General features: G+C 38.9%; 1 protein-coding gene across 2 annotated transcripts in view; it reads left to right on the forward strand.

The window, feature by feature from the left end:
* LOC108430011 (voltage-dependent T-type calcium channel subunit alpha-1I-like) overlaps positions 1 to 19,180 on the forward strand; it is a 362,256-nt gene that overhangs the window by 198,744 nt on the left and 144,332 nt on the right. For both annotated transcript variants that reach the window (XM_017702138.2, XM_017702139.2), the window contains exon 6: positions 6,241 to 6,400. In XM_017702138.2, the coding sequence (XP_017557627.2) occupies positions 6,241 to 6,400 (160 nt within the window). The remainder of the gene's footprint in view (positions 1 to 6,240; positions 6,401 to 19,180) is intronic.

Raw genomic sequence — 19,180 nt, forward strand, 5'->3', positions numbered from 1 at the left:
GGTGTATCCTGCCTTCCGCCCGAAGACTGCTGGGATAGGCTCCAGCATCCCCCCGCAACCCTGACGGAGAAGCGGCTTAGAAAATGGATGGATGGATGGATGGATATATGATCATATCGGTATTTAAACTACACAAGAAATCTAGAAATACACTTATTCATAATTAAGTAAAAATCCAGTAGAAGTGCCCAGTAGAAAACTGTCCAATCAGGATAAGTGTCTGTGGGAGGACAGATACAGCCAAGTGAGCTCTCCGATTGGTTAGGCCTTTAGGAGCCAAACTGAAGACCTTACATATTAGATTAGCTACTAACATAATTAGAAAATGACGAATCAACCAATCATTTTTGGATTTCCAGTGAATGGGATCAGTTTTGATGGCAAATGTCACTGTAGATCTTCCAAGAGTAGCTACCACTACCACTCATATTCACAGTCACTGACAGTGGTAACCTAACCAATGCATTTCAGTCAGTTGTTGGGCAGATTGAAATGCATTGTACCAGAGCTGTTTATTGAAAGTCACTTTAAAACTATTACATACAAAATAAAGTATATGTTAATGTCTGTTAGCTGTATATAAAAGATATGGAATGTGTTTTACAAGCTTCAAATATCTTATTTATTAAGGACCCACCAGCAGGCCATAGAGTTTTCTGGTATGAATTTACACTGATATGTTCTCTCCATATGGTCATGCATACAACAAGTGTTATAACTCAGCTTTATGTCTCTGGACACCATTTATTTATCCAACTGGTATAGCAAATATGTTTATTTTGTTTTCTAAGGCATGTTTTCTATAGTACAACTTTTAAATGATCACTGCAGCAAAGCCTTATGGTCAGTTTCCTCACAGAGCCTCGACAAACATGATCCAATATGATTCAATATAATATATATCCAATAATATAAAACAATATAAGTCCCAAAATGCATATATGCCGGGGAATTCTCCTTAGATTTAAAAATACAGGCCATTTTCATGCTTTCAGCTTTAGCCTGCTGCTTAGATGATGGTGATTGTAGCCACCCTGCATAGAACTGACTCGTCTGTCTGACCAATAGCAGTACAGCTGTGTGTCTCTCTAGCGAATAAGAGCCAAGCAGCTTCTGATTAACTAGCTGGCTCCTGTCCCCCACAAATCTGGTCAAATGATTGGCTGCTGAGATCATAATTAACCCCATACCCAACAAGAATTTGAATACCAGTGCATTTAGAACACATTACTCATTTCTTTATTGTATGAAAATATGGTGAATAACCTACTATATTAAACAAATGTGTTTATATTATATTATTTACTATTGTACACAATGTAAAATATATTATCAGACTAATATTGAGGGTTCTTTATTATTATTATTAATTTTTTACTTTAGAAAAGCCAAGACATCTCCTATAGTCATAAGCACATCTCAATAGCTTGCATTCTTCAGTTTTAATATGACAGTGATGATGGACTAACCTGATTTTATTGACTGACTGGTGAACTGAGGTCGGACATTACACAATTAGACACATGTGAGCGTGTTAGTGAAATAGGTCTGTACAACAGCTCCCAAAGGCCCTCTACAGTGCATAATGTGTCTGGGTTTCTTTGGGTGTGCCATTAGGGCCAGCAGAGATTAAGTGGCATTAAGCCATTAAGGACATTAAGGCATTAAGGCTCTGGCTCTCTGGGCATTTGCTGTCTGATCTGATAGATCACATCTGTAAACTGCCTGTTCATCTTCAGTCTGACACAGCAAAGTCATCAGTGTGGTTTTTTTAACCCTTAACATTCACAAACACTTAAACCCCCCTCTTATTGCTTCATATTAACTCAATAACTTTACAAAAGCCTTCATTTATTTTCCATTCAAAACGGCTATTAAGCAGAAGTTAGTCACTTTTGCAACATCATCCATTGTGTCCACTCTTTGTTATAGCTTCTATTCTTTTCCATATCTCCAAAGTTCAGTCTTAGAAGCTGGTTGTAGTTTCTGCTCCTTGTGATCTAAGTAATCACAAACATATTCAGTGATGTTGGGGTCTGGACTCTGGGAGGATCATTTCACCAGCAGCTTCTTTATTTGCATATTTATTTATTTATTTATTTTTGTCTATGAAGGGCTCCTTAACAGCTACACATGCTTTCAGACCCATAGTGCTGAGTCATCTTCTCAGGATGGACAGAAACGCCTGTGGATGTTATCAGATCTGAAGCAGCTTGATTTTCTCCTCTCTCTCAAAGAGGAAAGCTTTAAGTGCTGTTTATCTGAGGGCGCAGTTTCCGTGGTCCACCAGGTCTTGCGGGTGGTTGTTAGGAATGTTGTTTACTCTAAAGCTTTCCATCTTTATTTTTTGAATTCTAACTTTAAATTCTTGATTTGTTTTCATTAATTATCCTTTGACTTTCTTCTTCCATAGACAAGTGGATTATCATATCTCCTTTGAAATGTCTCCTGAAAAATGAATAACTTGTTTTTAATAAAAAACTGATTTGACTAGAAATTAATATTTGTTCTCTGACTTTTGCAAAGAAACTTAGATGCTTGCTGATATGCCTGAGGTCATGAATATTAACCCTTTTATAGGGTTATATAATATTTAACATTTGCTATGCTATATTTTTCAAATATAACTGCATAACTGCATGTGCAATTACACAGTGAAGTTTATAATAGATGATCTGTATATACATATTGCTGTTGTCTGAAGAAAACCTTGTATCTCCATTTTTGACTTTTTTTTTTAGCTTTTGACATAATTTGAAAATGCCTCTTGCCCTTAACATTGTCTGTAAATTTCATGACAAATGGACTAAAATAAATGACCTGAAAAGTCTGGTTCCAATGACTTACATTAAAAGTAAAGCAGTTTTTTTCCTTCTGCTGTAAAGTTACCCTTTTGGAGATGCAAAGTTTTCTCCCGACAACAGTGATATATAATCTATCACTGTGTTTCAAACTGCCGGTAATGGAACATCACTGGTCTCAACACACCAGGGAAGAAGAGGGAGGGCTATTAGTCATGACATGTTCACACAACAAAAACAACAACGACAACAGCAGCAACAATGATGATGATGATAATAATAATGATAATAATAATAACAATGATGTATTTAACACTTTTCATGCTGGTGTCATTTCAGAGTGCTTTACAGACAGGTGATAAAGCTTAACAATAACAGAAGAAAGTCATTAAAAGTCATTGAAATTACACAGACCAAACCAAAAAGATAAATACCATGTGTAACAGTGGGGGGTGATGATGAGACGTACGCATTTGCAGAGAAAAGTGAGATTTATTAAGGGCAAATCCATAATCAGGGTTTAGACGGTCCATGGTCAGGGAGCCAACACGGAGAGCAGGAGGGACGGACATAACGAAACAAACACAGAATTCCAAACAATACACACCTCAAGCATCAAACAAAGACCAGCAAACACAGGGCTTAAGTATAACAGGGATGATGACAGAAAACACGACACAAGTGGAAAACAGGTGTAACAAATCAGGGGCGGAGTAAAAAAACAAAACAAATAGCACATGGACAAGACTGAAAGGTAAACAAAAGCACATGGAAAAATGGGAGGGGCCAATCGTGACACCATGAGATATAGAATTTTAATTAAAAGCTAAAGTCAAAGAGATACATTTTCAGATGCTTCTTAAAAGTGAGCAGATCAGAAGCCAAATAACTGATGGTCTTTCCACGTTTTCTGCAGAAGACCAGTATCCACAGATTTACGATAACATGCTGGAACATAAACATGTAAGCAGGTGCTTTAAAATCATTTACAGTCTTAAAAATAACAGAACTTTAAAATCTGTCCTGAAAGATACATGAAGCCAAAGCAAATCTTTCACAACAAGAGTGATATGAGCTTCCTTATGTAAAGGGCAGCTGATATTTCCATGCTAGTTATTTACTGTAACAATGTGTTTACAGCAGCATATTTCGAAAGACTCAGTATGAATCTTCTTAACTTATAATGATATAAAAGCATATGAGAACAGTAAAAACAGCAGTGTATTAAACACCTCTTGTGCTACCGTGGCTTATATGCAAGTGCTAAGTAGCATTGCTGAGAATATCCTGTACAGAATAAGATATCTATCACAAAAGAGGTTGGGAAGTGTTTGTTCCACTGCAGTTTGCAGGCTGTTTCCTGTGAGAGTTTTCATTGAGATGAATGTGCGATTTATCAGCGCTGTGGTTGTGATCACAGCCACTGAGGGATTCTGTTTTATTTGCCCGTGTTCTCTCATAAACATGAACACTGTCACTGGTTCATAGCTGCCAGATGTCTGTGCATGGATATAATGATGGGTGATTATTATCTTAGCATCAGATAAAAATAAATAACAGTGCTGTAAGGAAAATCTTTGCTTTTACATATATGTATGTGTGTGTGTGTGTGTGTGTGTGTGTGTGTTTGCTGTAAATCTGAGTGTGCTGTTCCTATTAAGTGCAGTGTATTGAGGACCTATGATGACCTGTGTCTGTTTCTGTTGCACATGTACTGGTCAGTGCACAATATAATAGGCAAGGTGAAGATATACACCAATCAAACATAACATTGACCACCTTCTTCTTTCTACACTCATTGTCCAGTTTATCAGCTCCGCTTACTCTATAGCTGCACTTTGTAGCTCTACAATTACAGACTGTAGTCCATCTGTTTCTCTGATACTTTGTTAGTCCCATTTACACTGTTCTTCAGTGGTCAGGACCCCCATAGACCCTTACAGAGCAGGTACTATTTGGGTGGTGGATCGTTCTCAGCACTGCAGTAAATAACAGTGTGTTAATTTGTGTTCTGCTGGTCTGAGCGGATCAGAAATTTTTCAGGATCACAAGTTTTTAAACACTGTCCACTCACTGTCCACTTTATTAGACACTCCTACCTTGTTAGTCCACCTTGAGGATGTAAAGTCAGAGACTACAGCTCATCTGCTGCTCCACAGTTTGTGTTGGTCATACTCTAGTCCTTCATCAGTGGTCACAGAACGCAGCACAACAAACACTAACACACCACCACCACATCAGTGTTACTGCAGTGCTGAGAATGATCCACCACCCAAATAGTACCTGCTCTGTGAGGGTCCATGGGGGTCCTGACCATTGAAGAACAGGGTAAAAGGGGGTAACAAAGTATCAGAGAAACAGATGGACTACAGTCTGTAACTGTAGAACTACAAAGTGCATCTATATAGTAAGTGGAGCTGATAAAATGGACAATGAACGTAGAAACAAGGAGGTGGTCATAATGTTATGCCTGATTGGTGTATACTGTGTGCATGATGAATATATGTGGAAGCAAAGCTGCACAAATATGACAAATAAATCACATTTTTACAGCATTGTTAAGAAACACTTATTAGGTGTTTCTGAAGGTCTATTGTTCAGCAAAGCCCAAATTAATCTCATCCAAACAGTTCACTCACTTTGCATTCAGCTTTATTCATTATGTGCTGCGTTATTACATAATTGGAGGTCTGTTATAATAACTCACAATAACTAGACTTCGAGACATTGCAGTGCAAATTAGTAAGAACAAATTAATCGCCTGAATCCTTCTTGGAGCGTAATTAGCCACATTTTATTCCTTATAAGTCAGTTTGAAACCCACATTTAATGGCAGTTCATGATATTTTGATTTATAAATAAACTCTTCCACACAAGACTTTGAATTTTCCATTTTTGTTTTTTAAAATGAGATGAAACTAACTCAAAATGTACCCAGCTTGCATGTTTTTGGCAACAAAAGCCATAAAATAATATTTACTTTAGAATATATAATGCAAATTGACTTGAAAGCTTGTTTACTGCTTTTTAGACTCTAATTAGTGAAGTCTAAAAGTCTACTTTAGTATATGGAACACATTGTGGAATATTAGGGACTTTTTAAACTCTTAGTCACACTAATAAACTTTAGATGTTGATGCTATGGAATATACATGAATAGGGTTGCCAATTATTCAGTAATGTTTAGTCTGTTTTATTACATCTAATAATGCAATTATTAGCGATTTTCACACAACACACCTCCAGTTCTGTGCCTATACGGATCATAATGAATAAAGCTCAATATATAGTGAATAAATCTTTTAAAAGGCTTTATTGAACAATGGTTCCTACAGTAGTATTTACAGCGTATACATATTACATAAAGGACATATTACTATTAAATATAGGTATGAATGACCACATGACATGACAATCCTGTGTGTGTATATGTGTGCAGGTATGCGGATCCTGGTGAACCTGCTGCTGGACACTCTGCCCATGCTGGGGAACGTGCTCCTGCTCTGCTTCTTCGTCTTCTTCATCTTTGGCATTATCGGCGTGCAGCTGTGGGCGGGGTTACTACGTAACCGGTGCTACCCCGAGGAGAACTTCACCCTGTGAGTGCAGCGTTATCACCCTAAAGCCATAGTATTGAATGTACAGAGATAGTTTTGTATTTGGCTGGTACCTATTTACACACATACCAGTATGCCATCTGTCTGATGTGGTTCAAGATGAATGTGTGATGATTGTGGAGCATGACTGCACAATACTGAAGCCCATTTCACGCCAGAACACAGCAGGCATGGTGATGCAGAACCACTCTGTGATAATGGAACTTTTACGTACTACATATGGCTGTACTGTCAGCTTCTTGCTTAAATAACGTTTATGTAAATGATGTTAAGGGAGCAACAATAATAAACCTGACTTGCTGCCATGACTGTTGCTATAGCTTTCTGACCGTGTCATGTACACAGAGAAGGTGTGATGCATGTATGTTCACAACATTAATGTAAGGGATTTCTAACAACTTGTCAAATAGTTGAAACTACATGCGTTGATTTATTTGTTAGTATAGATTGGATTGTATGTTAGTACAAAGACTGCATTGCTTTACTGTTGCTGCCTTGAAACTGTTAGCATGCAAGCATGGCACATGTCAAAAATCCAAAAATCAAGCCAAAGTGTGTGTGTGTGTGTGTGTGTGTGTGTGTGTGTGTATGTACATCACAAAGTAGAGTGTATAACTATTTAACCCACTGGCCATTTCACACCACACTTCTATAACTCAAGAACAGCTCAACTAGTTTGCATTGGAATCTCTGTAGCTACTAAATAATAAAGAATATAAGTTTGTAATGCACTAATCATGAAAAACAGGATGTAATAATTCAATTATAATTATTATAGAAACATTTATTTATTATAAATACATGAACATTTATAATATGCATACATTTATACAACTTTTAATTATACAAATATTAGGTAAATGCCTAGTATTTTGAGGAATATAGCCTACATTCAAAATGAACTAATAAATGGGTGAGAATGTGAAGAACACTCTAAAAACCTTTCGACAATTAAGCTCTCTCTATCTCTATCACATGCGCGCACACACACACACACACACACACACACACACTACAATTCCTCCTTCCTCTCTTCATGTGCTTCTCTCAATAAAGCCTGATTATGAATCTAAATTTGAAAAAAATGCAAATATCTTTGGTTCTTAGTTGAGCCCACCATTTCATTAAAACTTGTTCTGTACTCTTTAGCTGGGTTTCATCAATATTAAACCCTCCCTCACTCTTTCTCTGGGGTTGCTGTGCCAACCGTAACCTAATGCACAATGCTAGCAGATCTGCAGGCACTGCAGGTTTGTGTGTATTTTGCTGTAACAGAAAGTACAATGTCCAAATTTGCCACGAGCACATGGTTAACATTTAAGTCTGAGCACAGGATCAGGCATAGACCAGCCTACAATCAGTGGGGTAAAGGCCCAGCTGAATGGTGGTTTGCAGTTGATGTGCATTTTGTGTGTTTGAGCCTGGGGCTCTTGGTGTCTGAGGATCATGATTTGTGTTTCTGAGTCTTCGAAACTGTTGGCCTAAAGCCGTACGCTTGAACCACGTCTCAGTCATCAACTTATATCCCTCAAGCTTCCCAAGAAGGGACATAAGGAAAAATAAGCACAAGTAACAGTTTTTCTTTGTTTTTGACTTTTGTGGTCCAGTCTGAAGATCTAGCTCCAGTAGTGGTGGACTGTACAAGACCAGCTGAAACTGGATGTAGTTCCAGACCCAGTAAAAGTCTATGGGAGGTCACTGTATATTACATTAGAAACACATATTACACAAAGTAGGTAAACCACTTTGTAAGTAAGTTAGTAAACAAAAAAAAAATCATGTGTGGTAAATATTTTTCCTCAGTATAAAACATGTTGAGGAAAAATGTTGGAAAAATTATTTTAAACAAGCACATGTTGAAACCTAGTTGGACCAAATTAGCCATAATCTTATGCCAAAGTGTTTACACTCCCATCAAATGACATTTTGTTGATTTTCTAAGTGAACCCTAGCTAACGTGTCCTCTACTTTAAACTTTTAAGGGACAATCTTTTGCAAATTTTAGTGCAGAATTTTTATTCATTTGATAAGTTTGATGTACTGGAAAAAGTAAAATAGAAAATGTGACTGCTGGGCTCAAATAATGCAGAAAAGTAAAAATCGCAAAAAATGGGGACACATGACTTTTCATTGGACAATGATGTAGTTTTGCATATGAATACAAAACTATGTTTCCGCAGCCTAGTTTCCATATATGGAGTGTATGGATTGTGATTATAACATGCAACTGTTTTTAGAGTGCATCAACTCTGAGAAAAACAAAACAAAAACAAAGAATGATTGAGATTTCTGTATCTATTTGTGTACTTCAGATGCCTTTAAAGACTATGCTGCTTTATTACAGCTACGTCACTGAGAGTCTAATTGAAAAGCAGGCTTACACATGGCCCTTAGTCTTTGTTTATCACAGCTTGGTGGCTGGCACTGCTGTAAAGCCTGAGCCTTATTTTCCTTTTTGATCTGTGAATTTGTTGCTTTCTGAATGAAAAAAAGCAGCATCTTTTGTAGCTGTAGATCAAACTGGCATTAGGAGGAACAGAGCTTATGTTGACACAATTAGCATATAGCTTTCGTTCGCTGTCTGTTTTGGCACCTGTGCTTTGAGGAGCTGCTTTTGTGTTCTGTCACTGCGTTTGGTGTGTTTTTATCTGTATACACGCTCTAATCCAGCCTGATCAGTGCGTCTAATCTACAGTCTGATCTCGGAGTGAAAAGCCCCTCCTCCCCCCAAGCTGTATGATGTAAGATGGGGATACGTTTTATCTTCCTAATTGACAATGAGCTTTTGTCTCAGGCTCTGCCCGAGATAACTTTTCTGAGAATTGAGGATGCACTGATAGGGAGGTTTTGGAAGTGAACACCTTATTTTGAGCATTCATTAATCATTGTGAAATATATCAAACATCTGCCATTTGTAATCTACACTCTGTAATCTGCTACAATATGGCGATTATGTACAAGGTGTTCATTTGAAATGGTCAGGAGTAAATACAGTATCATTTTTTTCAGTATTTAGTGTGGCCACTCTTTGCTATTATTACAGCTTCCATTCTTTTCCAGTGACATGCTTTTAGTTTTTCAAAGAAATCTGCATGGAATTTTATTGCATTGAATTTGGTTGCACTGTGAAATACAGTTCAGCACAAAGAGGGTGTCAGATTATCATTTGTAAATATTGGCTGTATTTCCAGTATCAGCCAGATCATAATAATAGAATTTTTAATTTATCTGCAACTAAAATACCTGGCATTGACATATTGTGCCACCTACTGAGAATATTGTGTGGATCAGTGTTGATCAGGAGCTCCATTCACTCGCCACATTTCACTTTCATGACCTGAAATGGTGAGACAGTGTGATGGAGTGTGTTGGAGAAGGGTGCACCCAGACCCTCCTGTGTGCCGGTTCCCCGGTGCGATGATGATGATGATGATGATAATAATGATTGAATGCTCTGCTGGGGTCCGCGGTGGGGGTAGTGGGTTATTCAGGCTGCATGTATTTGCTCAGTAATACAGCTATAAACCTATGACCCACTCTTATGACCCACTCCTAACTGCTTCTCTTTACCTGCTGCTTTTCCTTAGGGCCTTTCACCCAGTACTGCCAGATCACCAGCCCCCATACTAATCAGTAAATAATCAATATATGTGATAAATTCATTGAACATGTTAAAATGTTCATTCATAACATAAAGCTAGATGCACTTCTCTGCACTGCAGACGCGGAAGTGGGAAGTTATTTTGGAATCATATATCACGTTAGAAAAAAAACAACAATGCTTATGAAAAATTAACCTCAAAATAAAACCATTTTCTGTTCTCTTTTGTCTTTTGTATTTTCTTTCTTTCTTTCTTTCTTTCTTTCTTTCTTTCTTTCTTTCTTTCTTTCTTTCTTTCTTTCTTTCTCTTTCTTTCTTTCTTTTGCCCTTTTTTTCTTTCTTAGTATAATATATGATGATTGAAAATATTGCACGAATCTTCTAACAAAACCTGTTTTCTTTCTTTCTTTCTTTCTTTCGCCCTTTCGCCCTTTCTTTCTTCCTTTCTTTCTTTCTTTCTTTCTTTCTTTCTTTCTTTCTTTCTTTCGCCCTTTCGCCCTTTCGCCCTTTCTTTCTTCCTTTCATTCTGTCTTTCTTTCTTTCTTTCTTTCTTTCTTTCTTTCTTTCTTCCTTTCATTCTGTCTTTCTTTCTTTCTTCCTTTCTTTCTTTCTTTCTTTCTTTCTTTCTTTCTTTCTTTCTTTCTTTCTTTCTTTCGCCCTTTCTTTCTTTCGCCCTTTCTTTCTTTCACCCTTTCGCCCTTTCTTTCTTCCTTTCATTCTGTCTTTCTTTCTTTCTTTCTTTTGCCCTTTTTTTCTTTCTTAGTATAATATATGATGATTGAAAATATTGGACGAATCTTCTAACAAAACCTATTATATTTCTTTCTTTCTTTCTTTCTTTCTTTCTATAAAATATAATGAAGGAAAATGTTGGACCAGTCCTTTAATACAACTTTCTTTGTTTGTTTGTTTCTCTCTTTCTTTCTTGTATTTATTTAATGTGTACACTTTGAGTTTCAATGTGGCACAGGTTCCCTGAAGGGGTCCTACTGAATCATTTGTTGTTTATATTGCTGTTTTTTTTTAAGCTTTAGCTTCTGTGTGGAATTCATTCTGAAAAAAATCTTTGAAACGACGAGAATGACCTTTTTTCTTTCTGTGTATGGAACTAGCAATCAGAAAGAAGATGGAAATTTGCCATGAAAACAGAATTTGCCTGTCACTGTAATACGTCGACTGTATGTGGTGGAGCAGACACAATTTCTCTGTTTGAGTGGAAGGCAGCTCAGCTCTCTGTGACCAATTCTGAAACATCAGCCAGCGATGGCCGAGATCGGCAAGGACAGTGCTTTATGACTTACAGCTTCCAACTGGATGTTGGAACATTGCTGTTAGAAACTGATTGCATGCAGCCACAAGAGCTTTAGTGAGGTCAGTACTAATGTTGCATCACAGATGTCACTACAATTCGTCCAGAAGGTGTTGAATAGAGCTCCATCACAGGTCCCCTACTCCACAGCGCAGTGCTGGAGAGGCTTTACACCCCTTTAGCCAAAGCTTAGCTTGAGCGTGGTTTCCTTAGGCTGATGTGCTGCCTCCCCAGAGTGACCCATTCTATTACAGAGCTTTTATAAGGAGATTATACAAGCTGTCTGCGTAAGTGCAGCTCAAAGTAGCTGAATTCCCTAATTAGAATCTCCTCCAATGAGGACAAAAACTGGCCTTTAAAAATAGTTTTTCTAAACTACTGTGATAGTTTGACCAAACCGGTCTCGGATCAGTGATTATATCCTAAAACGTCCGGATCTAAGAGCTTCCACTCTTCACTTCCTCACTTAAGCAGAGCTCGGCCTGTTTGAGCTGTTTTCCATGCAGTTTTCCGAAAAATGAACGTCAAGATTTAATAAGCCTGGAGATTTAAGGGGTCAGTGAGCAAGAAGATCAACTGGGTTGAGTGTCTGGGTGGAATGTGCTGTGATTTCAAACTGTGATTGTGTGCTAAGTCCTGAGGAATAAATTAACTGTGAAACTGTCTTGTCTCAGTTTAACATGCATGCAGAAGATATCAACTAACAACTGCAAATAAACATTGCATGACATGAAAAGCATTTAGCTTCTTCTTCACATAATCTGCTTATTTATCATCATCTCTTTGACTTTGATCTGTATGTTTGGCTTTTACTATCAGTATTTCTCAGTCTGACTTCATTGAAACAAGCAAAGAAATCGTGCAGAACGTGCAGGTCGTAAACTGTCAACCCACAAATTTGTGTTTGTAAGAAGCGTAGATATTTTGTTCGGAGCAGAATGTGATGGAAAGTTAATGTCATGTGTGCCGTCTGGTTTGTTTGCCATGTTTTGCTCATTTCTTGCCATTGAAACAAACAGATAAAGCTAAGTGCTGGCTTGAACATGCAGGAATAGAATGTAAATTGTATGTAAATGTAGTCATGACATAAGTAACTTTGTAATTCATTATGTAAATACCAAATTTAAATGGTATTTGAGGAAAGTGGTCTGGGATCAGTGGCTAACAAAAACCTTTACTGGCGTTTTTCTGAGTGTCTGGAATGAAGAGAATGGGGCACCAGTGCTGAGTGCTGTTCTGTTCACGCTCTGCTGGGTTATGTCTGCAGTGCAGAACTGCTGGTCTACATTCAGAGAGGTCAGCCCTGGCACTGGTCTTCTCTCTCTCTCTCTCTCTCTCTCTCTCTCTCTCTCTCTCTCTCTCTCTCTCTCTCTCTTCTTCTCTTTCTCTCTCTGTCTCTCATTCTCTCTCTCTTCTCCTTATCTTTCTCTTCTTTCAACTCTTCCTCCCTCTCTCCATGTCTGTCTATTTCTTTCTATTTCTTCTCCAATTTCTCTATCTCTCTCTCTCTCTCTCTCTCTCTCTGTCCTTCCCTGAATCTCTCATTCCCTTCCTTTCTTTCTCCCTCTCCCTCTCTCTCTCACTCTCTCCTTCTTTCCCTTTCTCTCACTCTCTCTCTGTCTCTATCCCTCTCTCCTTCCCTCAATTTCTCTCTCTCTCTCCTTCCCTCCCTTTCTCTCTCTCATTCCCTTCCTTTCTCTCTCTCTCTCTCTCTCTCTCTCTCCTTCCCTCAATTTCTCTCTCTCTCCTTCCCTCCCTTTCTCTCTCTCCTTCCCTCCCTTTCTCTCTCTCTCTCTGTCTCTATCTCTCTCTCCTTCCCTGAATCTCTCATTCCCTTCCTTTCTTTCTCCCTCTCCCTCTCTCTCTCACTCTCTCCTTCTTTCCCTTTGTCTCACTCTCTCTCTGTCTCTATCTCTCTCTCCTTCCCTGAATCTCTCATTCCCTTCCTCTCTCTCTCTCTCTCTCTCTCTCTCTCTCTCTCTCTCTCTCTCTCTCTCTCTCTCTCTCTCTCTCTCTCTCTCTCCTTCCCTCAATTTCTCTGTCTCCTTCCCTCCCTTTCTCTCTCTCTCTCTGTCTCTATCTCTCTCTCCTTCCCTGAATCTCTCATTCCCTTCCTTTCTCTCTCTCTCTCTCGCTCTCTCTCTCTCTCCTTCCCTCAATTTCTCTCTCTCCTTCCCTCCCTTTCTCTCTCTCCTTCCCTCCCTTTCTCTCTCTCTCTCTCTCTCTCTCAATGTATCTCTCTCTGTGTACAACCCTAATTCCAATGAAGTTGGACCGTTGTGTAAATCATAAATAAAAACAGAATATGATGATTTGCAAATCCTTTTCAACCTGTATTCAATTGAATACACTACAAAGACAAGATACATTTTTTATGTTTTTGCAAATATTCACTCATTTTGAATTTGATGCCTGGAACACATTCCAAAGAAGTTGGGACAGGGGCAACAAAAGACTGGGAAAGTTGCGGAATGCTCAAAAACACCAGTTTGGAACATTCCACAGGTGAACAGGTTAATTGGAAACAGGTGAGTGTCATGATTGGGTATAAAGGGAGCATCCCTGAAAGGCTCAGTCGTTCACAAACAAGGATCGGGTGAGGTTCACCACTTTGTGAACAACTGCATGAGCGAATAGTCCAACCGTTTAAGAACAACGTTTCTCAATGAACATTTCATCATCTACAGTCCATAATATCATCAAAAGATTCAGAGAATCTGGAGAAATCTCTGCAAGTAAGCGGCAAAGCAGAAAACCAACATTGAATGCCCGTGACCTTCAATCCCTCAGGCGGCACAGCATTTAAAACCGACATCATTCTGCAACGGATATTCCCACATGGGCTCAGGAACACTTCAGAAAACCACTGTCAGTGAACACAGTTCGTCGCTCCATCTACAAGTTTCCCATTGAAAATGTTTGGCGCATTATGAAAGGCAAAATACGACAACGGAGACCCCGGACTGTTGAGCAACTGAAGTTGTACATCAAGCAAGAATGGGAGAGAATTCCACATACAAAGCTTCAACAATTAGTGTCCTCAGTTCCCAAACGCATATTGAGAGTTAAAAGGAAAGGTGATGTAACACAGTGGTAAACACGCCCCTGTCCCAACTTCTTTGGAACGTGTTGCAGGCATCAAATTCAAAATGAGTGAATATTTGTAAAAAACAAAGTTTATCCATTTGAACATTAAATATCTCGTCTTTATAGTGTATTCAATTGAATATTGGTTGAACAGGATTTGCAAATCATCATATTCTGTTTTTATTTATGTTTTACACAACATCCCAACTTCATTGGAATTGGGGTTGTATTTCTTTCTTTCTTTCTTTCTTTCTTTCTTTCTTTCTTTCTTTCTTTCTTTCTTTCTTTCTGTCCCATCTTTTCTCTCCCCTTTATTCCTTCTTTTTCTTACTGTCTCTTTCTTTAGCATCCACTCTCTGTCCAATTTCTTTCTCCTCTCCCTCTCCCTCTCTCTCTCTCTCTCTCTCTCTCTCTCTCTCTCTCTCCATATGTCACTGAGTTGAGGGCAGTGTGGCAGTGGAGCAGGGGCTGATGGGTAAATTGTTGCTGTGACCTTGATGTGTTGTGTGTAATGGTGACGAGGATGGATCTGTATGTGTGTGAGTGTGTGAGATGATGGATAGAGATAGATAGTGAGTGGTAGAGAGAGCAAGAGAGAGGTGTAGGAATATGAGCATTGCACAGTGATGAACCGGCTTACTCTTATTACCCGAGAGTGGCTGTGAGGCTGGAAATGTCAGTGTCATGCGAAAGGTCTCTATTACGTGCTGGATACAGAGAGGAGCCTTTTCATACTAATAAGGCCAGTATGGTTACTTTGTCTCAAATCAATGTAAAGTTCACTGCAATTATGTAGGCATGTGTGTGTTGGCTGTGTGTTGAGTCCCCAACACCTTCATGTCTTCAGATAACACCTGCATGAGCCCCTCTATAGACACAGAAGGACAGTCCTCTGAAAAAAAATCAACACACAGCCATTAATGTCTAAATAGCTGGCAACACAAATGAGTACACCTCACAGTGAACATGTCCAAATTGAGCTTAAAGTGTCAATATTTTATGTGACGACTGCCTTAACCCTCTTGGGCATGGAATTCCCCAGAGCTGCACAGGTTGCTACTGGAATCCTGTTCCACTCCTCCATGATGATATCACGGAGCTGGTGGATGTTAGATACCTTCTTCTTCAGGATGTTCCACAGGTGCTCAATTGGGTTTAGGTCTGGAGACATACTTGGCCAATCCATCACCTTTACCTACAGCAAGGCAGTTGTCATTTTGGAAGTGTGTTTGGGGTTGTTATTGAGCTGGAAAACTGCAGTGCGGTGGGCAGTCATGGGCTGAAGGTTAGGGATCCAGCCTCGTGACCGGAAGGTCGCCGGTTCGATCCCCAGAGCCGACAGCACATGACTGAGGTGTCCTTGAGCAAGACACCTAACCCCCAACTGCTCCCGGGCGCTGCGGATTGGGCTGCCCACCGCTCCGGGCAAGTGTGCTCACTGCCCCCTAGTGTTTGTGTGCTCACTAGAGTGTATGTGTGTTTCACTTCACGGATGGGTTAAATGCAGAGGTGAAATTTCCCCATTGTGGGACTAATAAGGGTCACTTAATCTTAATCTTAAATTTCCGAAGGGAGGGGATCGTGCTCTGATTCAGAATGTCACAGCACATATTGGAATTCATGTTTCCCTCAATGAACCACAGCTCCCCAGTGCCGGCAGCACTCATGCAGCTCCAGACCATGATGCCACCACCAACATACTTGACTGAGAGTTCTTTGCCATGAGGTGCCATGATGAATATGCAGTGGCCAGTATGAGCTAATTGTACCCAGAACACCAAATTTAACAGCCCTGCTCCCCATTCACACCTGGAACCTTGTAAGTCTAATGAGTCACATGACATCAGGAAGGGACAACACAATTGGGCACAATTTGGACATGTTCACTGTGAGGTGTACTCTCCTGTGTTGACAGCTATTTAGACATTAATGGCTGTGTGTTGAGTCATTTTCAGAGAACAGTAAATCTATACTGCCATACAAGCTGTACACTGACTCCTACACTGACAAGTTATATCTGGGTTTTATTTCTGTAGTGTTGAGGTATAATATTAAAGATATAATAAAATATTTGTAGAAATGTGAGGGGTGTACTCACTTTCGTGAGATACTGTAGATTTGATATACAAACCTTTGATAGGTGACTATATGGTGTAAATTTGAGCCTATAATCATTACACTTTAACAATGCAAGTCTTTTGATGAATCAGACATGAGAGAACATCTCACTTAAGTAGTTTTTATAAAGATTTATCCAACGTACTGGAGCAACACAGTAAAAAGTAGTTTCAGTTACTTTGACTTTCCCAGTTTTCTGGTATCCATGCACATTCAGTAAAAGCAACCACTTCACTTTCACTTTCCCAAAGGTTTGGTATTCATGCACAATCAGGTGAAATGTGACAATTCTGAAAATGTTTAAATCTCTAAAAGAACAACAAATTATGGAAAAATTCAACATCTGCCCTTTGATTTCTCTTGGTGCAGGGGAGCACATTACAGTGAGTGTCTGTTTCAATCAACCACCCTAATAGCAAGTGGATAGTGGAGCACTGTTCGCCCACTAATGGCAAAGCTGGTGGTCCATTGACGTTTTGCTCATTGTTTTCCTGGCAGCCGTTTGGTGTTTAAACCAAGTATTGGACAAAATTCCTATTGCCTTTGTTTATTTTCCACTCATAGTTCAATTTACTTATTTATCCTTCCTTCCTTTCTTTAATTATACTTTTTAAATTAGTTAGCAGTGTCAGCAAACAAAACAACATTTTCTATACACTCATTCTACTTCAAACATAGTTTGTTTTCTAAAATGAAAGGCTGTGTACATTTAAAATTTGTTTAAAATTAGTTAGAGCCTGTTTGCAGGACAGTAATCTGGGTGGTTCAAGAGTGGTGATCTTTTCAATGCAGTACAGCGATACATGCCGTCTATCTGGGCATATGCTACAGAAGCGGCAGATAGAGATTAGATTGGACAAATGCTGGAGTGCTCCTTTAAGTTGACAAAGGGCATCAAAAGCATTTCTTTAATGTAAATTAGATGTCAATGCTGTGGCTTATGCCTGCTTGAAATGTACAGCCCACAGATCTACAAACTCAAACTCCTTGAAATTTTAAAATCAGGCCTGAACCCATGTAAGTTGCATTCCCTGAAACGTTACTGTTTTGGAAATGTAAGATCTTCTGGCATCAGCAATGAAAGGGACTTTGACATCCTGCGAAATAGCTTTAGCTTTAACTCTGCCTCATTAGATTTATACTGTGGGTTTAGGTTGACATGAGTGAGCTGATGCTGGTTGTGAAGGAGGATGATGATTAGAGGTTTTGGGTGACATTGCTGAGCTGCTGTGATCGGAGGTTGATGTTAACCGCTCCTAATGAGCTAAACATTTTGTCCTCTAGCTTAACAGTGCAATGGGAAACTGAAATGCATGTTATTCTGAGCCATTTACTGTCACTGTATTTGTGTCTGGAGGGACTGGTGAACAGTGCAATGACATAATGCAAGGTTCCTTAGTAGTTGGATGCAACTGCTTTTTAAGGGAAGTTTACAGGTGGAAAGTTTCAATGAACCTTAATTGCTTCATGACCGTTAACCAAAGATAAATCCTAAGCAATATTTCCAAAAGAGGTAGAGAAAGATAGAAAATCTCAGCCTGATAAGAGTGTGTAGGTGTTTAAACTGCTCAGTGATTCACAATTGCATAGCTAATACAGCAGGCTATTTTCTTTTAAAGCTTTTATTTTCTGGCAGTAGTCAGGCTTTGAATCTGTCTGAGATTTAAGCAAATATTAGAGGGGGTTGTTATCATGAATAATGTCGCAGGTCTGATTTTCACAAAGACACCAGCCAAAGGTGAGTACTGTAGATCATTATAAATGTAACATATTTACCAATTCTGCAAAATAAAGAAAAACTTAAACAATGTAACAAATATTTCTTCCACCAAAAGAAGTAGTAACCATTTGTTTTACATATACTGCCATAAAAAAATGTGGCAAAGTCAGGTTCAGCTGACAGCTTCCAACATGTCAATATTTTCCAATACCACAATGAATTTTGCTTGGTTCCAGCCTATAAACAATTTCAGAACCTGTCTTGCTTTCTGAATTGTTTTCTGCTCAATTCTGGCTAATTGCAGTTTTTTCGTTGTTCCACTGACTGGAAAACTTGCATCATGGCACTGACAGATTCAGAGTTTATAGTAGGCCTGCAGTCATACTGCTCTTGAGAATGTGACCAAACAAGCTGTAGGGCAAATATTATATTATATAAGTTATGCAATGTGTCCATTTTTCAGGTTTTTGTATGTGCTACAGTAGAAAGTTAGCAATGGCTACAGCGAAAAGTGAGTGGTTACTTAGCAACTGGAGCACAGCAGGTTGATAGTTATTGTAAAAAATCTGTGTTATCATTAAATAAAAGGAATAAATGAATAAAAAACTGCGGCTAGGTGGCTATGATAGGCAACAAATGATTCAAGCATGGTGAGCATTTTAGACTGCCTAACAAATTATGCAGAAAGAAGTACACAGCCGACTCTGCCCAGGAGCTCAGACATCCAGACACAGTAGAAGTAAGGCATGAGGGGAGCAAAAGCTCTGTGAATGCATAGAGTTTCTCTTGTGTGAAACATCAGGACTGCATAGCAGAGATTTTACCAAAGTTAAAAAGTTTATAAAATGCTAGTGGGCTAGCTTACTGGTAGTCAGTCTTGGGAACTTGGGAATGTAGCCCAAGCATTGTCCAAACAGGTAGTGAGCA

This window comes from Pygocentrus nattereri, chromosome 30, assembly GCF_015220715.1.
Source record: "Pygocentrus nattereri isolate fPygNat1 chromosome 30, fPygNat1.pri, whole genome shotgun sequence".
Taxonomy (NCBI): Eukaryota; Metazoa; Chordata; class Actinopteri; order Characiformes; family Serrasalmidae; genus Pygocentrus; species Pygocentrus nattereri.